This window comes from Protopterus annectens, chromosome 3.part0 (genome assembly GCF_019279795.1).
Source record: "Protopterus annectens isolate FY-2018-M chromosome 3.part0, PAN1.0, whole genome shotgun sequence".
NCBI classification, from domain to species: Eukaryota; Metazoa; Chordata; order Ceratodontiformes; family Protopteridae; genus Protopterus; species Protopterus annectens.
The window spans coordinates 945,064,832-945,090,411 of NC_056731.1; the positions used below are offsets into that span (position 1 = coordinate 945,064,832).

General features: G+C 48.1%; 1 protein-coding gene across 3 annotated transcripts in view; it reads right to left on the bottom strand.

Moving 5' to 3' along the window:
• Positions 1-25,580, bottom strand: part of DEK (DEK proto-oncogene) — a 1,116,206-nt gene that overhangs the window by 657,405 nt on the left and 433,221 nt on the right. For all 3 annotated transcript variants that reach the window (XM_044065276.1, XM_044065275.1, XM_044065277.1), the window contains exon 4: positions 7,622-7,723. In XM_044065276.1, coding sequence (XP_043921211.1) covers positions 7,622-7,723 — 102 coding nt within the window. The remainder of the gene's footprint in view (positions 1-7,621; positions 7,724-25,580) is intronic.

Consider the following 25,580-nt stretch of genomic DNA (forward strand, 5'->3'; position numbering starts at 1 on the left):
AGGTATCCCAAGGTGCACCAGTACAATCCCCAGATCTTGTTTGTTGCTCACTAGAACCATAAAATCGACCAATACTAAAGGGTCTCCAACTAAGGGCAACCAAATTATTACTTCCAGACCTTCCAGGATGGAGGCAGGAGGGCGGGCTGGTAAAAATGAAAGGCAAGATGGACTACCAACATGGAACGTTATGGCGAGTACATATCTTGTTAGGTAGTCCGATCTCACCTTCATTTTTACATATGGGACAGCATCCCTTGTGCCTTATTCTTGGGTGGCTCATTGGAAAAAACTCGAGCACCATGGAGCCAAAGGATGCTCTACCTCCGGATGCCAAATCCAATTTGTAATGTGTAATAAAAGTGTGAGGGGTAGCCCACGTACCTGCTCCACAAATATTATCAAGTGGTACCCTAGCTTGAAAGGCTGCAGAGGTAGACAGTGACCTGGTAGAATGAGCCTTGCTCCTGTAGGGAAAAGGTTTGCCCTCCGAGCTATAAAGGCTATACAACTGGAAATCGAATTAGTGTCACTTTAGAAACTGGTAAGCCCAATCTAGAGTCAGAAAAGGAAATTAATTGATCTGATTTCCTGAGAGCCTTAGTCCGCTGTAAATCAAAACATAGTTGTCTATGAACGTCTAGCTGATGAAAATGGTACTCAGCTGCATTACAGTGGTTAGGGAAGAAAACTAAGTTCTATTGATTGGTTTAAGGTAGCATTAGAACAAACTTTGGGGACAAAGGAGGGACTAGTACGTAATGACACCCCGTCTGTGAAAAATCAAATATGGTGGTTTAATAGACAAGGCCTGTAGCTCCGATACCCATCTAGCTGATGTGATAGCTACCAAAAACAAGGTCTTCCAAGACAAATTTTAGAGAGGATGAGTGGGAAGGTTCAAAGGGAGAAGTCAACTTGGACAGCACAAAAATTAAATCCCAAGAAGCCACCGTTTCTTCCTGAGCTGGTCTCAATAGTGGCCCCTTTCAAAAAGGTCTTGCATAGCTTATGAGACATTAAATTGGAATGTGGAAAACCTAAGTGAAAAATGAGAAATTGCCGCCGATTGGACTCAGATAGTGGCAGCAGCAGATCCTTGCTGAAAAAGCCCAGAAAGAAAATCCAGAATCACAGGGATAGAAGCAGTGTATGGATCTACATTCATTCTCTGTGCCCAAATAGAAAATATTTTCCATTTACTGCCATACAGCCTCCTAGTTGAAGGTTTATGGGAGGACATAAGAATATGCGACATTGAGGATGATACATCATGAAGCCTGACTAGGGATGGAACTGGAGCAGCCACACTGTCAATTTGAAGGTGTGGATTGAGGGGTGTAGCGAACCAGACATGGGAGTCAATAGATCTGGAGCTGGGTCCAGAATCCAAGGATCATCCAGGAGGAAAGGCTCGAGAAAGGGGAACCAGACTCGAGGAGGCCAGTAAGGAACAATGAGGATCAACTTGCTTCCCAGCCGACTGGCTTTCTGAATCACTTTGGAAATGAGAGAGATTGGAGGAAAGGCATACAGAAGTCCCATGGGCAAATCGTGAGCCAGAGCGTTTCTGGGAGTCTCCCCCAGAGGGGAGATGAGGAAAAAATAGCTGCTGCATTTGGTATTGACTGGGCTGGAAAAAAGGTCATAGCAAGGCTGTCCTCATTCCAAGAAAATCTGATCCAGTTTCCCATTTCACAGACCACTCGTGAGACATTAGGACTGCCCGGCTGAGCTTATCGGCTATCATGCTCATCATCCCTGGAATGAGAGTTGCAACCAGAAAGGGATGGGAAGAAATCGCTCATTCCCAAACTAACATGGCCTCTCGACAGAGTGGGTAAGATCTGGTACCGTCCTGTTTGTTGATATACCAAACCACCGACATGTCAGATTGTATAGCAATTGTCTCTAGAGGAAGAAGTTCTTCAAGTGCTTGCAACGCCAGAAGCAACACCCTCATCTCCAGAACATTGATATGCAGAGGAGTCTCGTGTTCTTGCCATGTGCCTTGGACAGTCCTGCCGAGATGATGCCCCCTCCACCTGATCTGGGAGGCATCTGTGGTCACAGTGGTAACTGGTTAGGCCGGAACAAAGGGGGCACCCGTAATCTGCTGATTGGGAACTATCCACCAAAGAATGCCCTTCTTACATGATTCCGAGTGGGAGAGATTGGCAGGACCACTGGGAAAACAGAAGCCAATGGAGAATTCTCATGTGCAACCTGGCTAATGGTACCAATAGAAGTGTGGAAGCCATAGTCCAGAGGAGCTGAAGAACCCACTTCGCTTTGACTTTTCGCAACAGGAGAACACATTGAACTTAGGAGATTAAGTTCTGTGCCCTTTCGGCGGGGAGACGAGCTGTCATGTTCATCGTGTCTACCTCTGCACCTATAAAAGTTACAAATTGAGGGGGCAATAATGCAGATATTTTCCAATTTATGGAGATCTCCAACTGAGCACAAAGTTGAATCGTGGTGTCCCTGTTTTGGAGTAGATGCCTGGTGAGTGTGGTCAGGAGCCAGTCATCCAAATACGGAAACACCTGGAATCCCTGACATCTCAGGTGAGCCGTCACTACTGCCATGCATTTGAACACCCTGGGGGATGTGGTGAGACCAAAGGGCAGAGCGCGAAACTGATGGTGACTGGCTCCCAGCCGGAAGCGTAGACTGCTTCTGGACACCTTGTCCATTTTTATGTGGTGCTCACAGTGAGTGTATCCTTCACCTTGGAACCAAACAATGAGGAACCAAACGGGGCATTGGTGAAAGTAGACTTGAACGGTTCCACAATTACATAAGCGTATCCAGGAGTGGCGCCTCAAGGCAACTCCGGAACCCACTACTCTACTCACTCCAACTGCAGCATAAGAGATAAGACGCATGGAGGAGTTTACCACAGAATTTAAGGTGGACAACAGAGTAGAAATCTTGCGAGAACTCCCTCAGTACATGCACCTTGTATGGAATCTCCCAACTCCTCGAGGAGATCCCTCTGCAACCTCGTGAAGTGTGTGGAATAGTTCAGCGATCGAAGGGTAAAGGCCGCTGAACTAAAAATATACTTCCCAAATCAGTCCCATCTGTCGAGACTCCTTGTTTGGTGGATGAACAGATGAAGAGGTCTCCTCTAACTTTCTTCATGGCCGCCGCCACCACCACCATAGCATCTACGGGAATGCCCTTGGACAAGAACTCTACCAGGAGGGGCAGAACACTTATTTGGTCTCCTGGGGACGGGCTCCACGGTGTCAGGAGTATCCCACACCTTTCGACTAACTAGATCCATCAGTTCGTCAAAAGGTGGGGGACACCCGAGAGGCAGAAGGTTGAGACCAGAAAGCCTTCAGGTACACCGGCTCATCAGAAGGGTTAACAGTGGGGCAGTCGCTCCTCTGTCTAAGGATCACTAAAATATCCACAAAGGAGACAGAGGACGACTTGGGGAACTTTTCAGACTCCTCGAGGTCAGTGTCCAATGTCAAACACATCCTGGGAGTCAATATGTTTCCTCTTACATAACCTCTTCCAGGGAGGCTCCTTGGAAGTATATTCCAAGCAAGCCTCGAAGAGTGGGGACTACCAGCAGATGGCTCCTGAGGCTGCAGGTCTCTGTCTCCAGAGAGAGTATGGGCTGAGAATGAAGTGGGTGCTCTCGGGGGAAGAGTGCTGGTGCCACTGGTAGGAGCCGGAGAACGAGACAGCGTGCTCATCTCAGACGCCGACCTCTCCGGCTCTAACACCTCCCCCGTTTCAAAGAGATGCGGTCGGCACCAAAGCCAGAGCTGTCTGCTCATAGATGCAGGGTCTGAACTCACTCTGGCCGAAGCACCGAGAGGAAGGCTTGGAACCGAAGATAGATTCCAACCCTCCCTGTCGGTGCCGACAGGAGAGCTTCAGCCCCTGGACACTATGGACGGCACCGAGCGTGTCGAAGCCGAACCTGGCTCCAAGGCAGCAACAAGGTGAGTTGGAGCAGGCATTTCCCCCATTGGCACCAAGCACTCCAGCTCCAAAAGGCCAGTATGGTTCAGAGGAGGAATAGTAGACAAGGGCAAAGTTGGGCCAAGTGGCTCTGGAGCCAACTGGGTCGGAGCCAAGAAAAATTTTAAGGCAGACTACTTCGGAAGTCTCAGCAGTACCCTCTCCACATCAACTTCTGAAAGCCTCATGGAAGACATAGCTGGGGATCTTGACCTGGGGGGCACTGGAGACTTGAATGTTATGGAAACCTGTAGAGAGCTTACAGACTGGCTCCGAGAAGCAGTGTTAACTGCTGTATCAATAAGTTAAGAGATCAGTTCCGAAACACCTGTAACCGACTGACACCACCATGATGCTCTCCTTCGGCTCCGAAGGCAGAGTTGAGGAGGCAGATTTGGATTGTTTCGACTGTTTAGGAGGTGGCTCTGAAACAGCCGGTGCCGGAGAAGGCCTTTTTGAGGAGTTTGATTTCCCCAGACTTAGAAGCCGAAGAACTGGATAGTGCTTCCTCAAAGCATGGTTTCAAGAGACCCTTGAGTAAGGGTTTGTTCTTTCTCTCCTGTAACAGTCTAGGAGGGAAGGCATGGCAGAACAAACACGACTCCTGTAAGTGGATGGCCCCCTAAGCAGTACACAGCTACTGTGGCCATCCGTTAAGGTCATCTTTTGGGAGCATTTCATGCACTTTTTGAACCCGGAGGGTTTATGCTCCTTACTTTCCTTGGAAATATTACACACACACAACCCAGAGAGAGTGAAAAGGAGAAAAAGGAGGACTAGGTCCTCTAACTTAAACGGGCCTAGCCTGGTGTAGTGAAACTAGGTCTTCTAACTTAGACCAGAAATTAAAGCCCATACACACAAGAGAAACCGTAAAATACACAATAAATGCTCTATATTCCTAAAGAAAAACAGGCAGTATACTTGCAATCCTAGTAAATTCACACGTGGATCCCCGCCAAAATAATATCAAAATAGCAGAACTGCCAAAGGTGACCAAAAAAAAAAAAGGTCAGAACAAACAGGAGCCCCTGTTGACTAAAGCAGAAAACCGCCAAAAACTCTGCCTAATATCAAAAAATCCACAACGGCGCCTAAACTGGCACACAGGATACCAATAACTAGTAAACTAAGTTGCACTCACAAAGGGTAAGCAATACAACTGCCTAATCTATTAGCAACACTAAATATACAATAAAGCATTGAATATAAAGAAGTTTGAAAAAACAGCCAGAGCCAAGAGAAGCACAAGAGAACTTGACGCGGCAAACGAGATCTGGGGATTGTACTGGTGCACCATGGGATACCTGCTAAAATGAAGGTGAGATCGGACTACCTAGCATTTGACCATTTAATAGCTGGTCCCTGGCCAGAGACGGCCAACGCTGGGTGGGAGCAGTCAGGAGCCAATCTAGATATGGGAATACCCAAAACCCTTGCAGTCTGAGATGAGCTGCAACCACTGCCATGTGCTTGAACACCCAGCGGGCTGTGATAGTACATATCCTTTAAGTCTACAGAGCACATCCAATCATCTTTCCTTAGTAAAGGACAGACTGAAAATTCACCTTTCAGAACTTTTCTTTACGTATAAATAGAGTTTGCTAGGTCTACGATAGGCCTCGGGGTCCCCAGTTTGGTCAACAAAAGAAACTGGAGTAAGTTCTGGATCCTCTCTGCTTGGATGACTCACTTTTGCAGCAATGTTTTGGATTTCTATAAATGCAAACCCCCTCTGGCTGATATAATGTTGGGGAGTTTCTTTTGAATTTTTGGAGGGGTATAGAACAGGAAATCTAGTAGCCTCTGGATATTACACTTTGCATCCAAGCACTTATTTGGGCCCAGGTGCTTGGGTACACAGAAAAATGGCCCACTGACTGCCTCCAGAGTTGGACAATGCTTCAGGAACGAGAAAGGACTCATCAGAAAAAGGTTCCCTGAAGCCCTGGTTTTGCAGGCCCCTCTGCTTCTGGGGCGTTCTCACATTATAGCCTCCTTCTCTGCCACTGGAAAAAAACTCTGCTTTCATCAGGAAAAGACCCTTGGGATTTAAGGAACCAAGTCTTAGCCCCTCAAATTCCTTGAGTAGATTCGTTGAGGGGTGGAAAACTTGATCCCCACAGCAGACAAGGTCTCATCTTGCTCACTGCGGTCAGGGAGTCCCGAACTGAGGAGTCCAAACAAGGAAGAACCAAAGGGAGTGGCGATTAAACAACACCTTAAAGAGCTATGCAAAATCACAAAGCCTCATCCATGCATGTCAACATACCGCAATGCCAGGGCCAACTGCCCTTGAAAATCCTTCTGCTGAATGGGAAACCAGCCTCATGGAAAAACTTGCTACAGAGGTAAGAGTGCTTCACTTTGGAGAAACCTTACCTAGTTCCCTCCTTAGGCATGCACTCCAAGGATTCACAGTTCCTTAACTAGGTCTCTCTGTAGGTTATTAAAGTGTGCCAAGTAATTAAGTGCTCTAACCAAACAGTCGCCGAAGCACAGGCACACTTCTTGAACCTGTCCAGCATTCTGGACTCTGTTCGGCAAAAGGACAATCGAACTCTGCTGAGCAAGCTCTTTCTTGGTACCAGCTGCTGAGGGATTTTGTCTGAGCGCTTCGGTACAGGTTCCATCATGCAGAGACTTTGAAGGAGCCTCACTCGGAGCTGTCAAATCTATCAGATCCAAGGAGCAGACCTCCTCATATGTAAATCTTGGCTGGAGGCATAGATGCCCTGGATTCCTTGTGACGGCATTTCTTTGCTTCAGAGCCCAGCGATTCCACTGACAGGGGTTGAGCCCCTGGAGAAGACAAAAGGAGCAAGCAGAAGACCCTTCAGAATAAGTTTGTTCTTCCTCGCTTGAGAATGGCTATAAGATTAAACTCCTCAGATACAAGGGGAATCCAGGTGATCCACTCCTAAATAGACATCTGTTATGTGCATCTGAGTGTAGGAATTTCCTTTCACTTGGCACACCTTTTAAAACCCACTAGTTTGTCCATGCTGAAGAACAAAACACAGGAAAGAATGGCCAAAGTTCAAAAGAAAAGGAAAGGTGGAAGAGAAAAGGAAGCCACAACGCACCTCGTACACACTGAAAAGGTAGGCAGGAAACTTAGAAGTAAAGAGTAACCTAGTTTTAAAGAAGGTTTTATAGAATATATTGCAAAAACCACATCTGCTTGAGCACAGGAAATCACGTCTGCATGTACTGGCAGCAAACGAGATCTGAGGAGTCCGTGCTAGGGGCAGAAGGTTAAAGGTAAAGGTAAAGGAGGAGCTTGAGACTGGAAGCTGAAGTCTGTAGAAGATGGCCAAGTAGGATCAGATCCGTAACAGAAGCAGAATGAGAGGGACATCAGATACAAACATTCTGGTAAACTTTATACAGTTTTAATAAGAGTATTTAACTATTACTCAGCTTCTAACGAATATCAGGAGATTTACACTGTCCACTACAAATGGCAGGAATTCCTTTGCAACACAGAAGCCACCACCACACCAGGAATCTCAGTAGTTATTCCAAATACATGGCTGCAAGAACAGAGTAAATTTAGCATCTTGGCTGCAAGGATGCATCTAAAGTAAAACATTCCTCAACTATTTAAAATGCTGAAATTCACATCTACCTTCTTCAATTTTAAAAGGTTCATTCTTTGTAGGAGATGCCTGAAAGCTTAGTCTTTCCACCTTCTTCTTCTCCCTCTTTCCTTCAACTATTAGGGGGCCCTCTGTAAAAGAAAAGCAAATCAGTACAACAGTACCAGCGAGCACAACATTCTGCCAAAGTTAAGGCAAATACATGAAATACTATAAACACACGAACAAAAAAACTTTTACCATGACTAAAGATACAGAAAGCTTAACTTTAAATTTTGCAGACTGATTCAAGCACATCCCTACCAAACCATGACCACCACCGAGAAAATGTCTGGGTCATTTACTCCAACTCCGATATTTAAGACAGGCTCCAACATGTATGTGGTGCATACCAAACAAGCCCAGCTCAGTAAGACCAGAGGAGAGCAAAATGGCTGCATGCAAATCAGGCTCATTAGAGGTCTCCTAATTTGAAAACTAAGGGAAAAATCCAGTTAGGTTCAGGTACTAGCTAGGAATTACTGTCTGGAGGCCAATAAAATACAGTTACACATATCTAGAGCAAATGTTCAAATGTCTCACTGCTGCAATTGCTTTTAGGCTACAAGGGTGACTTCCTACCTAGGAAACGGCAATCATCCAAACATCCAAAAGCACTGTCCCCCCACATACACACTAACCGCTCAGAATTAGAAGTGCTGACAAAGCCTAAATTAATGGGGAGATGGACCTTAAAATAAAGAGAAAAATAACTGCTTTTATACACTTAGAGAGGTAAACAATGACAGGGTTTGCTAGCAGACATTTTCTGAAGCTCAAACTTATGTTTAAGGACTTCAATCCTCAGTTGCATCAGAAAACCAAATATTTACGAGGAACAGACCAAATGAAGCAAAAATCTAGAGAGTAGAGAGGTATGCCCCCACAACTGTCACTCAGACTGCTAACTGGCTAATCCCAAGGAGGGAAGTCAGCAGAGTGAAGCTTTTTTCAGGACATTCTTACCTATACAATAAGATCCTAACAAACCTTAAACAATTAGCAAACAAAGCAAAACTGTACTTTATATCCCCAAATAAAACTATGTACAAAAGAAAAGGGGATGGTGGGTGGGAGCGACTACTGCTACAGTGAGGAATTTGAACATCTGAAACTTAAACATGCTATGTTAATCATTCAACTGCTGCACGCTGCAACAGCCTTTAGTCTATATTGGTCAATTACCAAACCCCCATCCAAAAGGGGAAGGATACAATTCCAGGAGCCCCCAGAGAACAGTACTAACAAAACTAGCCCTGGACATTAAAAAAATGTTACAAACTGGAGTGCTTTTCTAAGTACATACAGTGAACTGACTCAAATGTTTCTACAGCCCACCCTTTACAGTATGCCACTGAAGAGGAGGCTCTTGTAGAATGAGCCTTGAACTGCTAGGAATGCATCTGCCATGGTAGAAGAAGCAACAGCCAAGGATAAAGAAATATATCCAGGTGGTTGTCGAGGGACAAAAATATATCCAGGTGGTTGTCGAGGACAAAAAATGAAAAAGTACAGTTTTGTACCTACCATAAATGTAGATGTCCGACAGGTATGCATCTGCAGTCATCACATATGGGTTGTCCTGCCTCAGGCAGCCCTTCGGTCGGCCGGATTCCAAAGTCTGGGTCCGGTGTCGGCTGATGTCGCACTTCCCCAGACGTCAGAGCGCCTGGGGCATCAGCAGACGCCATCTTCCTCAGTTTTTCTTGCCCCAGATGCCAGGTGCCCTCTAAGGAAGGCTAAATTTGGAGAGATGCATTTAAAAATCCAAACATCCACAATATAAAAACAAATGCACCATAATAGATCACCCCAGCTAGCTATAAGAGGGGTAAGTACCCAAGAAATACCACAGAGGGGAAGGAGGGAGGGTAAACCTGACTGCAGATGCATACCTATCGGACATCTACATTTATGGTAGGTACAAAACTGTACTATGTCCTTCAAGGATGCATCTGCAGTCATCACATATGGGTAGAATACCATAGCCAATCTGGGGGTGGAACTATGTAAAGGATGGTGTAGTAAAATGCCCTGCAGGACTGCCGTAGCAAAGCCTGCTCCGGATCTGGAATATAAAGGTAAATTGTAATGCTTGGCAAATGTATGCACGGAGCTCCATGTAGCAGCTTCTAAAATGTCCTTGGTAGCCACCCCTCAAGGCTGTGGAGGTGGCTGTGGCTCTCGTGGAATGAGGTCTAATGTTAGCTGGCACAGTTTTTCCATGAAAGGAGTAACAAAAACAAATGCAATTCCCTATCCATTTTGAAACTGTCTGTTTGGAAATTGCTTTTCCTTGTGTACCAGCAGCATACGCTACCAACAGCTGGTCAGTTTTTCTGTAACCTTTAGTTCTGTCCAAGTAGTAGCGCAACTGTCTGTGTATGTCCAGGGTGTGCAGAAGTTTCTCCCCTTTGTTTTGTGGATTTGGAAAGAAGGTAGGCAAGTGAATAGCTTGATTTAATGAAACCCTGGATACCACCTTTGGCATAAATGTAGGATTGGTTCTCAACGAAACTCTGTCCTGATGAAAAATAAGAAATGGCTGTACTGCCATAGGGGCCTGTAACTCAGACACTCTTCTTGCTGAGGTTATGGCCAGAAGGAAAGCAGTCTTCCAAGACAGGAACTGTAGTTCTGCAGATGCTGCTGGTTCAAAGGGAGGCAGTGTTAGTTTTTCCAACACGAAGTTAAGGTCCCAAGTAGGTAGAGGTGGTTTCCTTGGAGGATTGATGTTTTTGATTCCTCTTAGAAACGGTCTTAGGAGAGGATGAGAGAAGACAGGTGGGATCAGTATTGTACTCTGCTGAAATTGCTGAAGCATGAATTTTAATGGAAGAGTAAGACAGACCATTGTAGAACATTTCTGCCAAGTATTCCAGGATATGTGCCATGTTCATCACTGTCGCATCTAGGCCCTTTGTGGTGTTCCAAATGTGAAATCATTTCCATTTTGCTGAATATGCCTTTCTTGTGGAAGGCCGGCGAGCTTCCATAATATCTTTCACTCTCTGGGATAGCTTGCCCTGAGGAGGAGTCTAGGTATTTTCCAGGCTGTTAGTAGCAAGGTTTTCAGGTTGGAATGCAGAGTTTTGTAATTGTGCTGTGTCAGTAGAAGTGGCCATAGAGGAAGAGGCCATGGTTTCGTGCGTGACATGCTCTTTAACTTTTAGTTATGTACTTACCATAACTTTGGATGTATGGGATCCATCTCGCCTACATTCATAACTGGTGGGTTCGGAGCCGATCCGCCGGCTCCAACTCTGCCACTATACACTAGAACGAAGTCTCTCATTGGCTGGGCTAGCCCTTATCCCATAATGCACCACGCCTGCTTCCCCAGATCTTGTTTGTTCGCTTTCATACATACAGGTACAGAACACATACCAATAACTGTAACCAACCAGAGCTATTCCAGAGGAGAGCTTAGCAAGATCAATATTTCCTCCAAATCCAAAAGGTAGGGGGAAGGAGGGTGGGTATGTATGAATGTAGGCGAGATGGATCCCATACATCCAAAGTTATGGTAAGTACATAACTAAAAGATGTAATGGGATCCTATCTCGCCTACATTCATAACTAGTGGGACAGCGTCCCTAGCACCTAAAACCCCGGGTGGCTCACTGGAACACACTCCTGAGAACTGCGGAACCAAAAGAAGCTCTGCCTCAGGAAGCCACATCAACCTTGCAATGAGAAATGAAGGTGTGCGGAGAAGACCACGTAGCAGCCGCACAAATATTATCTATTGAAACTTTGGAGTGAAGAGCTACAGAGGTGGCCATAGCCTTGGTAGAATGAGCTTTGAGTGGGAAAGGCAACTCTCTGCCTGACTGGGAATAAATGAAAGAGATGCCATCCTTAACCCATTTGGCAATGGTGGTTTTGGCAACTGGTAGACCTAACCTATTCTCCGCAAAGGACACAAACAGTTGGTCAGATTTTCGTGTCTGAGAGGTCCTATCTAAGTAAAAACGCAGTTGCCTGTGAACATCCAACTAGTGGAAGGTATATTCTGCTCTATTAGAAACATTTGGAAAGAAAACTGGGAGCTCCAATGATTGCTGAATGCATAAAGGAGATGCTACCTTAGGCAAAAAGGATGGATTCAATCTAAGGGAAACTGTCTGTGAAAAATCAAAGGAGGGGAAGAACAGAGAGCCTGAAGCTCTGAAACCCACTTAGCAGAACTTATTGCCACTAGAAAGGCAGTTTTCCACGACAGGAATTTAATATCACAAGTGGCTGCAGGCTCAAAGGGACGGGCAGTTAAAGAGGCCAGAATTAGAAGTTATGTACTTACCATAACGTTCCATTTGAGTAGGTGGATTCATTTGTCTGCAACCTGTGGGCTATGGATCCGATATCGGATCCGAACCGGCATGGTTAATCCAGCTATGGATCCGAGCTCTTAGCTCCTCCCCTCACCCATAATGCACTGCTCTCCCTACATGACCTCAGATAGAGTTTGCCCCGAATCAAAATACCCTGGGAAAGGGTAACACATAATATGCAGGAAACTGACAAGGCCAGGGGGATAGGAGGGCGGGATGGTTGCAGACAAATGAATCCACCTACTCAGATGGAACGTTATGGTAAGTACATAACTTCTAAATCTGAAGTAGGAGATTCATTTGTCTGCAACCTGTGGGACAGAGTCCCCAACTACCTGAATCTTGGGCGGCCATCATGGAAGGATATTCCGGAGCACCGCGGAGCCAAAGGATGCTCTACCTCTAGATGTGATATCCAGCTTGTAATGAGAAATAAAGGTATGAGATGAAGCCCAAGTGGCTGCTGAACAAATGTCATCCAGAGGAATCCTAGCCTTAAAGGCCGCTGAGGTAGAAACTGACCAGGTCGAATGGGCATGGACTCCCTCCGGTGCGGGCCTCCCAGAAGCTTGACAAGCTAAAAGAATACATTGCAAAATCCAGCGTGACAAGGAGACTTTGGAAATTGGCTTACCCAGATTAAATTTGGCAAAGGAAACGGATTGCCTATGACCAGCTGTCCTGTTAAGATAAAAACGAAGCTGCCTGTGAACATCCAAGGAATGCAGCTTGTATTCACCCTTGTTCTGATATGTAGGAAAGAAAACAGGGAGGTTAATGGACTGATTAATGTTTGCTTCTGAAGCTACCTTAGGAAGAAAGGAGGGATTGGTCCTGAGGTATACGCGGTCCGGATGGAAGACCAAGTAAGGAGGCTTCATGGATAAGGCTTGAAGTTCCGAAACTTTTGGCCGAAGTAATGGCTACTAAAAAAGAAGTCTTGAGGGATAAAAATTTAAAATCTACAGTGGCCGCAGGCTCGAAGGGGGGAGCCGTCAAGGCCTGAAGAACCAAAGAAAGATCCCATGGAGGAACCGCTTGCTTGATAGGGGGTCTAAGAAGAAAGGTGCCTTTTAGAAAGATTTTACACAATTTGGCAGACATAAGTGGTCTGGAGTCATGACCAACATGATAGTGAGAAATTGCCGCAAGCTGCACTTTGACCGTGGAACTACTGCCACCATCATTAAAAAGAGTGGATAGGAAGTCTAGCACCAGAGGAAGGGGAACAGTGAAAGGATCTAGACATTGCCGCTCCGCCCAAATGGAGAATCTTTTCCATTTACTGCGGTAAACTTTCCTGGTAGATGGTTTATGAGCCGCTACCAGGATGGCCTTAACGGGGGACGAGATACCGGGAGTCCTAATTAGGAGTGGAACTGGAGCAGCCAAGCAGTCAGCTTCAGGTTGTCCAGATTCGGAGTTGGTAGGTTCGATGGGTGCGATATCAGATCCGGAATGGGATCTAGAATCCAAGGTGGGTTCACCGAGTGAGACCTTAGGTAAGGGAACCGGATCTGTTGAGGCCAGAATGGGGCAATGAGGATCATTCTGCACCCCAACCGAGAGGCTTTCTGAATAACTTGGAGCATCAGAGGCAAAGGGGGGGGTAAGCGTAAAGAAGACGGAGAGGCCAAGCATGCACCAGAGCATCTCTCGGGGAATCCCCTGGAGGAGGGATTAGAGCGAAAAAACTGTCGCACTTGGTGTTTAAGGGAGACGCAAAGAGATCGCAACAAGGATTCCCCACCGTGCGAACCCCACCGTGCGAAGATACGTTTCGCTACTTGAGCATTGAGAGACCACTCGTACGGGGAGAGAATGGTGCGACTGAGCTTGCCCGCAAGGATGTTGGACCAACCCGGAATATGCGTTGCAATGAGAAAGCGGTTGGTGGAGATCGCCCATTCCCACACTCTCATGGCTTCTCGACATAAGGGATAAGACCTGGTTACCCCCCTGTTTGTTAATGTACCAGACCACCGACATGTCTGACTGAATCGCAATTGTTCCCAGGGGAAGAAAGGCCTGAAGTGCTCGCAACGCCAAGAGCACTGCTCTCATCTCTAGAACATTGATATGCAGGGAGGTCTCAGTCGTTCCACGTGCCTTGGACCGTCCGGCCTGCAAAATGCCCCCACCCGAGGCGGGAGGCGTCCGTGGTCACCGTGGCGAGAGGGGGAGAAGCACAAAAGGGGCGGCCTCCGTGGAGATCCTGTGAGTGGAGCCACCACAAGAGGGACTGCTTGCAAGCCTTGCTGATCGCAATGGGATGATGCAGAGGTAGAGCAAGGTAAGACCACTGAACTTGAAGTGTCCACTGAAGGACCCGCATGTTGAACCTGGCGAGTGGAAGAAGAGATCGCTGCCGCCATGGACCCTAGAGCCCTCAGGACCAATTCCGCCGGAACTGAGCTGGAGTGGAGGATGGCCCGCACCTGGAGTCACAGATTCTGAACTCTGTCGGCTGTGAGGAAGGCTCCCTCTTGTCCAACCTGGCACCTATAAAATCTACCAAATGAGTAGGAGCCAGGTTGGATTTTGCTACGTTTATCGTGATGCCCAGGCGGGGAAGCTAGATGTAGAAAGGAGTCTTGCGCCAATGATAGTAGATGCCTTGTTGGGGCGGTAAGAAGCCAGTCGTCCAGGTACGGGAAGCCCTGCACCCCCTGAAGCCTCAGGTGGGCCGCAACCACTGCTAATACTTTGGTGAACACCCTGGGGGCTGTGGTGAGACCAAAGGGAAGGACCCTGAACTGGCAGTGACTGGCTCCCAGCCGGAAGCGAAGAAACCTCCTGGAACGTCTGTCCATTAGTATGTGGTAGTACACATCCTTGAGGTCTATAGAGCACATCCAGTGATTCTCTCCCAGAAGGGGGAGGATGGATTGCAAGGTGACCATCCGGAACTTCTCCTTGGGAACTGCCAGGTTTAACAGGGACAGGTCTAAAATAGGTCTTAGGTCCCCCGTCTTTTTTGGCACTAAATAGAACCTGGAGTACAACCCCGATCCGATCTAGTCTGGGGGGACGGGCTGGATGGCTTTTCCCCAGCAGATGGCCAATTTCTGCCGAAGCGGCCTCCCACTGACCGGGTGGAACGTCTGGGAGGGATTTTAATTTTAGAATATGATGAAAGGGGATCTTGTATCCTCTGGATATAATGCGGAGGACCCAGCGGTCTGATGTTATGGACTCCCATGCCGCTAGGTGCTCTGAAAAACGTCCCCCGACTGCCTCCAGAGTGGAGCAGTCTAGCAACCCTTCAGGGCTGCTGCGCGGGCAGTTCAGAGAAAGGTTCTCTGGACCAGAAGTTCCTGGGAGCCCCTCTGCCACTGGGGCGGCGTCCTCCCTGTCCTCCTCTACCACAGAAGGATTGGTTGTCCGGAGCGGGTTGGGATTGCTGCGACTTCCGGAACCACATCTTCTTCTGGCCCTTTTGGTTCCTAGAGTAGGACCTCTGGGGCACAGAGAAGCGGATTCCGACGGCAGACAGGGTCTTCCCGTCCTTTTCGCTCTGGGTCAAGGTGTTGAACAGTTTTGCCAAAAAGGGCAGAACCAAAGGGGGCGTTCGCGAAGGACGCCTTGAATGGCTCAGTGAAATCGCAATGGCGGAGCCAGGCCTGCCATCTAGTGACTAGGCCTACTCCTGCAGCTCTAGCGGCTCCTTCAGTAGCATGGGACAGCAACCGCATAGAGGTATTCGTCACGGACCGAAGAGTGGCCATGCAGGTGGAGTGCAAAACTTTGTCCTCCTCAGACATGGACTCTTGGGGGGGGGGGGTGCAGCGTATACTTTAAGATCGCGCTGCATCCTGATAACATGTGCCAGGTAGAGCGCCCTCACTGAGAAGGTCGCTTAACTAAACATTCGCTTCCCCAAGCGGTCCATCATCCGAGACTCCTTGCTCGGGGGATGGACTGAGGGACTCTCCTGGGCGAGTTCCCTCTTGGTGGCTGCTGCCGTCAACATGGCATCTACCTGGGGCCCCTTACTCCAGTGGGCACGGTCTGCAGGGGGGCTAAGGATACGGTCTGGCCTTTTGGGGATTGGCTCAACGGTGGCCAGTTCCTTCCACACCCTGGTGGCAATAAGGTCCACCAGGGGGTCGGCAGGAGGGGACACCCAAGAGGTAGACGGGCCCGCTTTGAATGCCTCCGAGAACACGGACTCGTCAGAGGAAGACTTGGGGGCAGACCACCCACCCCCCCCTTATGCGAAGCATTTCCATGTCTCCAAAGGAGACATCCTCGGGGGGGGGGGGGGGGGTGATCTTGGGGAGCCTTTCCCTTCCTCCAAGTCCGTGTCTTCAGTTAAAGACTCGGGTGAGTCTATGTCCCTCCATTTACACGTATGCTTGCGAGGGGCTTCCTCGGGGGGGGCTGTCCGAGGAGCCCTCGCAAGCAGTGTCTTGTTCCAATGGAACAGCTTGGGGCACTGAAGCGGGCTGTCCCAGTGGCCGGATGGTGGAAGCCTGACCCAGTGCAAATGGAGAACGGGACGGAGCCGAAGCAAGTGCGGGAGGTCCGGAAGCCCTCAACAGAGCCCTCTCCACTACATCAAAAGCAGAGGGGGAGCCAGCCTTGACCAACGGATCCGAAAGTTGGCTCCGCCTCGGATCCGAAGAGTGGATCTGAGCCGGCCCAGAGAAACTCTGATCCGAAGGACCAGTGCGCTCCGACAGACGGCGCCGAAGGCACACCGACCGAGAGGTCGGATCTGAAGTACCTAGTACTATCGGCGCCGACCCACCCCCGGCTCCGAAGCTGCCCGGCTCCGAACACTCCGAACCCGGGTAGCGGGTCGGAGAAGGAGCTATAGGCTTGAAAAAATTGGGTAGAGCTCTGCCCCAGAGGGGGGGGGGGGAGGCAGGAGCACTCCCATCTGCATCTGGGCCTGGATGAACCTTATCATCCGGTCCAGATCGGCGTCGGAAAGGCTATACATAGATCTCGAAGAGGCTACAGAGGTAGGCCTTGAGTGCCTCCTCGATAGCCTCGACGGAGATCGGGTCTCCTCCTCCTCAGGCCCCGGTGAAAAGCAGACCATAGCCGGGGGGGCAGCCAAGGAGGCCGGAGGAGAAGCCCGCTTAGCTGGCGGGGCCGAAACGGAGGTCTCAGCCCGCTGCTTGTGGTGCTTCTCTCTCCGATCCTTTTTTCTTGCCTCTCTCTCCTCCAACCCAGCAGCGGGAGGTTGAGTCCCAGGTGGAGGAGGGGGAGCAGGCGAGGAGGGAACCGTAGCCACAGTACCCACCACAGGAGCAGAAGCCGAAGCCAAGTCTGGGGGTAGAAGTCCCACCAGGACCAGCTTCGACCTCAGCTCCTTCAATGCCCTGGGGTTGAACCCTGCACAAATGTAACATCCAGAAGTGAGGTGTTCAACCCCAAGGCATCGAACGCACCAAGTGTGGCCATGAGCAGGGGAAAGCTTATGGCCACACTCGGAGCACTTCGAAAGTATTGCCTTAGGGGCTTCTGACATAAGTCTTTTTTTTTTTTTAACAAATAAGACAGAGAACTAGTACTAAACTAGTACACACACAAGGCCCCAAACAGCACACTCAAACAAAAACTCCGACCGGCGAGGGGAGGGTATAAAAATAAAAGTTTTAAAAGTAAAATTTAAAACCGAAACTATCGAGAGATAAAGGGAAACTTAACACAATCACTCAAAACTCCAAAAAATCAAATTAAAGCTTTTTTAGATATTAATAATCACTTAGCTGAAGAGCTCAGACGATCCAAGACCTGGTTACCAGTGCGGCAAACTAGATCTGAGGTGATGTAGGGAGAGCAGGGCATTATGGGTGAGGGAAGGAGCTAAGAGCTCGGATCCATAGCTGGATTAACCATGCCGGTTCGGATCCGATATCGGATCCATAACCCACAGGTTGCAGACAAATGAATCTACTTCAGATCCAAATTTAAGTCCCAAGGGGGCACGGGATGAGCCATAGGAGGCCTGAGGAGCCAGGCTCCCTTAAGAAAGGACTTGAAAGTCTGTTAGCCATTAAAGAAGGCTCTATAGCAACATGAAAATTAGATATAGCCGCCAGTTGAACTTTAAGTGTGTGGAGACTGAAGAGCCTGAATGAAACAATGAAGCTAGAAATTCCAAGACCTGTGGAACTGGGGCCGTAAGAGGATCAATGCCTCGTTGCTGGGCCCAACAAACCTTTTCCAATTGCTGGAATACAGCTTAACGGTAGACGGCTTGTGGGAAGAGGACAAGATGTGCATCACTTCCGAAGAAAGAGAAAGATCTCTAAGGATGGAAGTGGAGTAACCAAGCAGCCAGTCGCAACGACCGGAGGGACGGATGAGTGTCCAGACTGATTGGATAACAGAGCCGGCACTGGGTCCAGAATCCAGGGGCCCTGTACCGCATACTTCTGAAGGAATGGGAACCAAACCTGACTGGGCCAATGTGGGGCGACCAAAATCATATGGCACCCGACATGAAGAGCCTTCTGAATCACCCTCTGGAGAAGGGGAATCAGGGGGAAGGCATAATGCAGACCCGGGGGCCAATTGTGGGCTAGAGCGTCCCTGGGAGACTGCCCCCGAGAGGGTGTCAGAGTGAAGAACTCTCTGCACTCCGCATTGTTGGGGCTGGCGAACAAGTCACAAAGTACAGTTTTGTGCCTACCATAAATGTAGATGTCCGATAGGAATGCATCTGCAGTCCTTACAAATGGGTTGTCCTGTAGTCAGGCAGCCCTTCGGTCGGCCGGATCCCAAAGTCTGGGTCTGGCCTCGGCTAGTGTCGCACTTCACCCGACGTCATAGCTGCAGTTCTTCGGGTATAAAGGCATCAGCCGACTCCATTTTCCTCAGTGTTTCTTGCTCCAGATGCCAGGTGCCCTTTTGGAAGGCTAAATTTGGATAAATGCCAATGTTTCCAAATAATAGAGAGCAAACACAAAAATAAGCAGGTATGTACATATATACAAACAAATACACCATAATAGATCCCCCCCAGCTAGCTATTAGATGGGCAAATACCCTAGGAGTACCACAGAGGGGGAGGAGGGTGGGTAATCCTGACTGCAGATGCATTCCTATCGGACATCTACATTTATGGTAGGTACAAAACTGTACTATGTCCTTCAAGGATGCATCTGCACTCCTTACAAATGGGTAGAATACTATAGCCAAACTAGGGGAGGAGGAAGAGGAAGAGATTATGGTGTAGTTAGGATCCCTTGCAAAACAGCAGTGGCAAACCCTGCTCGGGATCTAGAGTACAAAGGTAAGTTATAATGCTTGGCAAATGTATGCACGGAGGTCCAAGTAGCAGCCTCTATAATGTCCTTGGTAGCCACTCCTCGTAAGAAAGCTGTGGTAGTGGCCGTAGCCCTTGTAGAATGAGGCCTGATGTTCTCTGGAGTTTTTTCCATGGTAGGAATAACAATCTAATGCAATTTCCTATCCACTTGGAGATTGTTGGTTTTGAAATTGCTTTTCCTTCCCTTCCTGTTGCATATGCTACGAGAAGCTGGTCAGTTTTTCTATTGCCCTTGGTTCTGTCAAGGTAGTAGCGTAACTATGTACATCCAAGGTATGCAACAGTCTTTCTCCCCTGTTATGTGGGTTGGGGAAGAATGTAGGTAGGTGGATAGCCTGGTTTAAAGACACTCTGGATACCACCTTAGGCATAAATGTAGGATTTGTTCTCATGGACACTCTGTCTTGATGGAAGATCAGGAAGGGTTGCACTGCCATTAATGCCTGTAGTTCAGAAACCCTTCTTGCTGAGGTGATTGCTAGTAGGAAAGCAGTCTTCCAGGATAAGTATTGTAATTCTGCTGTTGCTGCTGGTTCGAAAGGGGGAAGTGTCAATTTTTCTAGCACAAAGTTCAAGTCCCATGCTGGCAATGGTGGTTTCCTCGGAGGTTTTACATTTTTAATTCCTCTCAGAAACTGCCCAAGCAGAGGATGTGAGAAGACAGGGGGATCCAAGCTGTATTCTGCCGAAATAGCTGATGCATGTATCTTGATGGAGGAATAGGACAGGCCTGTATGGAAGAGCTCTGCCAAGTACTCCAGGATGTTGGCTATGTTTACCAGTGACACATCTTTTCCCTTTGCAGTACTCCAAATGATATATCTTTTCCATTTTCCTGCATAATTCTTTCTTGTTGAAGGTCTGCGGGCCTCAAGGATAATGTCTTTAACCCTTTGGGATAAATTTGGGTTAGTTCTTATGTAATGTTCCAGGCAGTCAGCTGCAAAGTTTACAGGTTTGGATGCAGGGTGTTGTAGTTGTTCTGTGTTAACAGCAATGGGATCAGGGGTAGTGTCCACATTTGTTCCCGAGACATGCTCCTCAGCAATGGGTACCAATGTTGTCTTGGCCAGTATGGAGCTGGACGTTCCTCTTTGATCTTCAATAGCACCTTGTGCATCAAAGGAAGTGGTGGGAATGCATATGCCGTCAGGTTTTCCCAACTGAATGATAGGGAGTCCACCTTCCAAGCAAGCGGGTGGTACGTCCTTGAGCAAAATTTCTTGAGTTGGTGATTGAGCGGGGATGCAAATAAGTCTATTTGTGGTAGTCCCCATTTTTTTTGTGATGGCTTTGAAGATGTCCGGGTGTAGCATCCATTCGTGGGCATCCGTGGTAGTTCTGCTTAATATGTCTGCTAGGATGTTTTCTTTTCCCGGTACAAAAATTGCTTGTAACTGAATGTTGTAGCTCAGAGCCATATTCCATAGGTCCAGTGCCATCCGGTATAGAGGGTATGAATGTGTGCCTCCCTGTTTGTTGATGTACCACATAACTGTGGTGTTGTCTGTCCTTATCAACTGCCCTTCTTGGAGGAATGGTCTGAATGTCTGGATTGCCAATTTTACTGCCAGCATTTCCTTTAGATTTATGTGCAGGTGCAGCTGTTCTTGAGTCCATAGGCCTTGTATGCACTTGTCCAGCATGTGGGCCCCCCAACCGAGGTCTGAGGCGTCCGCCGTGATGGTTTGGCTTGGTTGAGTGCTGTAGAAGGGCAAACCTGTGTTTGACTGACATGCCCGAGCCCACCATAGGAACTCTTGCTTCAGGCATGGGATTAGTGGAATTTTGGTTTCTAGGCTGTGCCTGTATTGAGACCATAAATTCTTCAGGTACCATTGTAGCTTTCTCATATGCAGTCTGGCATGAGGGACTAGAATTATGCAGGATGCCATGAAGCCCAGGGCTTGCAGTATTTTTCTTGCTGTTAGATGATTCTGCTTTGTCAATGCCAAGAAGTAGAGAGGAAGTTGCTCTTGCTTTTCTACAGTTAGGAATGCCATCTGTTCTGATGTGTCCAGCTCTGCACCTAAAAAGGTTATTCTTTGGGATGGTATCAGCCTTGACTTTTATATTGACTGTATATCCCAGGGCTTGCAGTAAGTAAATGACTCTTTGTAAGTCTTCTGTTAGTTTGTTTCTGTTGTCCGCTTGTATGAGGCAGTCGTCCAGGTATGGGTAAATTTGGATTCCCTGAAGTCTGCAACGAGCGATTACTGATGCCAGGCATTTCGTGAACACTCTGGGCGCAGTAGATAAGCCAAAGGGCAATGCTGAGAATTGATAATGCTCTGATCCTGCAAGAAATCTGAGGTATCTTCTGCAATTTGGTCGTATGGGGACGTGCAGGTATGCCTCCTTGAGATCTAGAGTCACCAGCCAAGACTCCTTGCCCAGCATGGGAAGAAGCTGCTGTAGGGTCAGCATTTTGAATTTTGGAACAATGAGAAATGTGTTTAAAGCGGACAGGTCGAGAATAGGCCTCCAATTTTTCTCTTTTCTTGGTACCAGGAAGAGTCTGGAGTAAAATCCCTTTCCTTGTTCTATAGGTGGTACCCTTTCCACAGCTCTCATTCTTACTAATGGAGTTATTTGTTTTAGAGCTTCTGTCTTTTTATTTGGTGGTAGGTTTGGCATTCCTCTTTTTCCTGGTAGAGTATGGAAATGAAACCTGTAACCTTGGTCTATAGTTTGCAAAATCCACTTGTCCCTTGTGATGCAGTGCCAGTTTTTTGAAAACAAGGCTAGCTTTCCGCCTAAGGGTGCTGCCATCTGTTCCCTGGTAGGCGGTGTCAGAGCCAAGTCACTGTGATTGTCCTGTTGCAGTGGTAGTAGCTGCGTCTGTGCCTCGCTGGTTGTTTCCCTGCCACTGGCGTCCCCTGTAGGCACCACCCCTGTATTGATTTCTGCCTCTTGAACGCCTGTTCCTGCCTCTTTGTGCTTTAGAGGAGTCTGGAAAGGACCAATTTTTGGAGGGCCAGTTCCTGCTGAACCTTGGAGGTTGGACCTGTAAGAAATCTTTCACTGTTTGTACAGATTTAGCCTTCTCTTCCATCTTTTTCAGTACCTGCTGAGCAGGAGAACCAAATAAATTGACCTTATCCATAGGAGCATCTAATAGTTTTGATTTAACATGATCCGGCAAGGCCTGTTCTTTCAACCATGCATGCCTTCTGATAACTGTGCCAGTCATGGCTGATCTAAAGGAAGCCTCCAGTGCATCATAGCCGCATTTTAAAGAATGGTTACTAACCTGCTAAATGTTATGCACCATTTCCAGAACATATTTCTTATCTAAAGATTCATCAGAGGACAGTTTCTTAGTTAACTGATCAAGCATAAACGATACTGGATCATATGAAACTGACAGTTCAATGCCCTAGCTGACAGAGTAGCAGAGGTGTATACTTTTTTACCCCATCTCTCTAAGGACCTGGATTCCCTTTCAGAGGGGAGGGGATTTTTAACAGAGGTAGATGCTACTGCTTTAGGCCCCTGGGAGATAGTCTCTGGATCTGCAAAAGGAGCCTTGTATAAATGGTGATAGGTTCTACAGGGTCCCGGACACACATCGGGCTTAGCAGGGGCTGGAGGCAAAGTATCAGGAGCAGTACAAGCATCATTAAATGCATCATCTACAACAGAAAGTACTGGAGGTATAGCTAAAGGCCTATGTTGTGGCAAATGCAAAAAGGTCCTAAGCCTTTTCCTGGAGTCTGAGAAATCTTGGCCCTGCCACTGAAATTGCTCCCTCATGGCATGTAAGGTTTCCCCAAAGGAAAATTCTTCAGGTGGAGAGGCAGAAGGAATTGACTCTTCAGCATCAGGGTCTTCGTAGGGAGAGAAAGGAGCCTCTGGATGGTCTGTATTTTCTGAATCAGAGGAATCATCCGTGGACACTGGCTCAGGGGGCTCTGCTCTAGGTCGCTTTTGTGGAGGAGGTTGAGAGGCCCTGTCTGGATGAGGTTGGGATCCCATTATTAATGAGATGAGATCCTCTGCCAGAGAAAGCATTTGGGAACTGGAGCTGGGCCTGTGAGAGGGGGGCTTAACAGGCACAGACTTAGTAGTTTTGGCTGCTTTAGCCCTGGCAAAGGCCTTAATGGACATGGCTGCAGGAGGCCTAGCAGCACCACATGCAGGGGTAGATACATCCAAGGGGATAGTGTCCGATAATTCCTGTGAAACCACAACAGCAGGTTGAATTTCAGAGGCCGATTCTACCAGGTTAGAAGAGGCCTCGGTAGAAGGCATGGATTCGGCTGAAGTAAGGACCGTTTGCTCGGTTTCGGCCGAAACAGAGACACTCGCGGTTTGCTTAACAGCGGTTTCAGCCAAAACCGCGGACCGCGAGTGTCGGTCCTTTTCTTTGCGTTTTTTGGCAATTTGTGTAGTCGGAGGATCCGACTGCATAATATACGCAAAATCAGAGCCAAAAAACTGCTCAGCAAACTCCGACCGACGTCTAAGCGTCCGTCGGTTAAAAGAAGCACAGGCTAGACAAGCTGCCACGTTGTGGTCTGGGCCTAAACAAGGTAAGCAGTAAGAGTGGAAATCTTTGTGAGGTATTTGTTTCCCACAAGTTAAACAGTTATTCACACTTTCTGACATCGGCTGAGGCAAGAAAGAGTCCCCAACGGGGTACTTAGCTTTTTAGAAGTCTTCGAAGTAGTATTCGGTAGTAGTAATCTCTGGATCTGACCGACCGGCACTTGCGAACATCTTCTGCTTCGGGCGCCACGCGGCAAGAAAGACTGAGGAAAATGGCGTCGGCTGATGCCTTTATACCCAACTGCAGCTATGACGTCGGGTGAAGTGCGACACCAGCCAAGGCCAGACCCAGACTTTGGAATCCGGCCGACCGAAGGGCTGCCTGATGACAGGACAACCCATTTGTAAGAACTGCAGATGCATCCTTGAAGGACATCAAGGGAGACCACATTTGGCGAAGATCTGCGCAGCCACTCTGTTGTTGAGGGACCACTCGTGGGGCAACAGGAGAGTCCTGCTGAGCCTGTCTGCAATCACATTGGCTTTTCCCGGAATGTGCATGGCTACTAAGAAACGTAGAGAGGCTATGGCCCAGTGCCATACTCTCATGGCCTCCCTGCAAAGGGGGTAGGACCTGGTTCCGCTCTGCTTGTTTATGTGCCAAACTACAGACGTTGTCGGATAGAATCGCAATAGTACCTTGGGGGAGAGCATGATGAAGTGCTTGTAAAACCAGAAGCACCGCTCTCATTTCCAGGATATTGATGTGAAGGTACGCTTCGCAATCCTGCCAAGTGCCTTGGACAGATCTGTCCAGATAATGACCCCCCCACCCTATCTGGGAGGCTTCCGTGGTCACTGTGGCAACAGGGGGCTGAAGGGCGAAAGGACACCCACGGTCCAGGTTGGACCGACATAGCCACCAACGGAGGTCCCGACGACAACTGCCCGTAATCAGAACCAGGTGGTTCAGGGGGAGTTCTTGGTATGACCATTGAACCGATAATAGCCATTGCAGCACCCGCATGTGCAGCCTGGCTAACTGTACTAGGAGGATAGTTGCAGCCATCGTGCCCAATAACTGAAGAATCTGTCTGGCAGGAACTCGAGATTTGGGTAACAAATTTAGAAACTGTGATTGTTGAACCTGAATTCTCTGATGGCAAAAATGCCCGCATCCTTTTTGTCTAACTCTGCGCCTATAAAGGTGATACGTTGAGATGGCCACAGCACAGATTTTTTTCCAATTGAAAGTGATTCCTAGCGAGAGACACAAGGTTACTGTGGCCATCAGCGCTCGAATCAGTAGATGCTTGGAGGTGGCAGTGAGGAGCCAGTCGTCGAGATAGGGAAACACTTAGAATCCTAGAGCTGTCACCACTGCCAGACACTTGGTAAACACCCTGGGGGCTGTGGTGAGACCAAAGGGCAGTGCACGAAACTGGAAATGACTGGTTCCTAGGCGGAAGCGTAAATGACTCCTGGACTCTTGACGTATCAAAATGTGATAGTAAGCGTCCTTGCGGTCTATGGAGCACATCCAGACATCCTTCTCCAATAACGGGAGAATGGACTGAAGGGTGACCATCCAGAACTTGGACTTCTTCACAAAACGATTTAAAGAGCTTAGGTCCAAAATCGGCCTTATGTCCCCCTGTCTTTTTTGGCACCAAAAATAATCTTAAGTTCCTGATCCGATCTGGTCGACTGGGACGGGCTGGATGACCCCTTTTGCTTAGCAGCTTTGAAACTTCTACGGCTGCCAGATCCCGCTGACTGGGTGGCACATCCGGGATTCTCCTTGTAGGAGGAGGGGGCTTGAAAAAAGGGGATGAG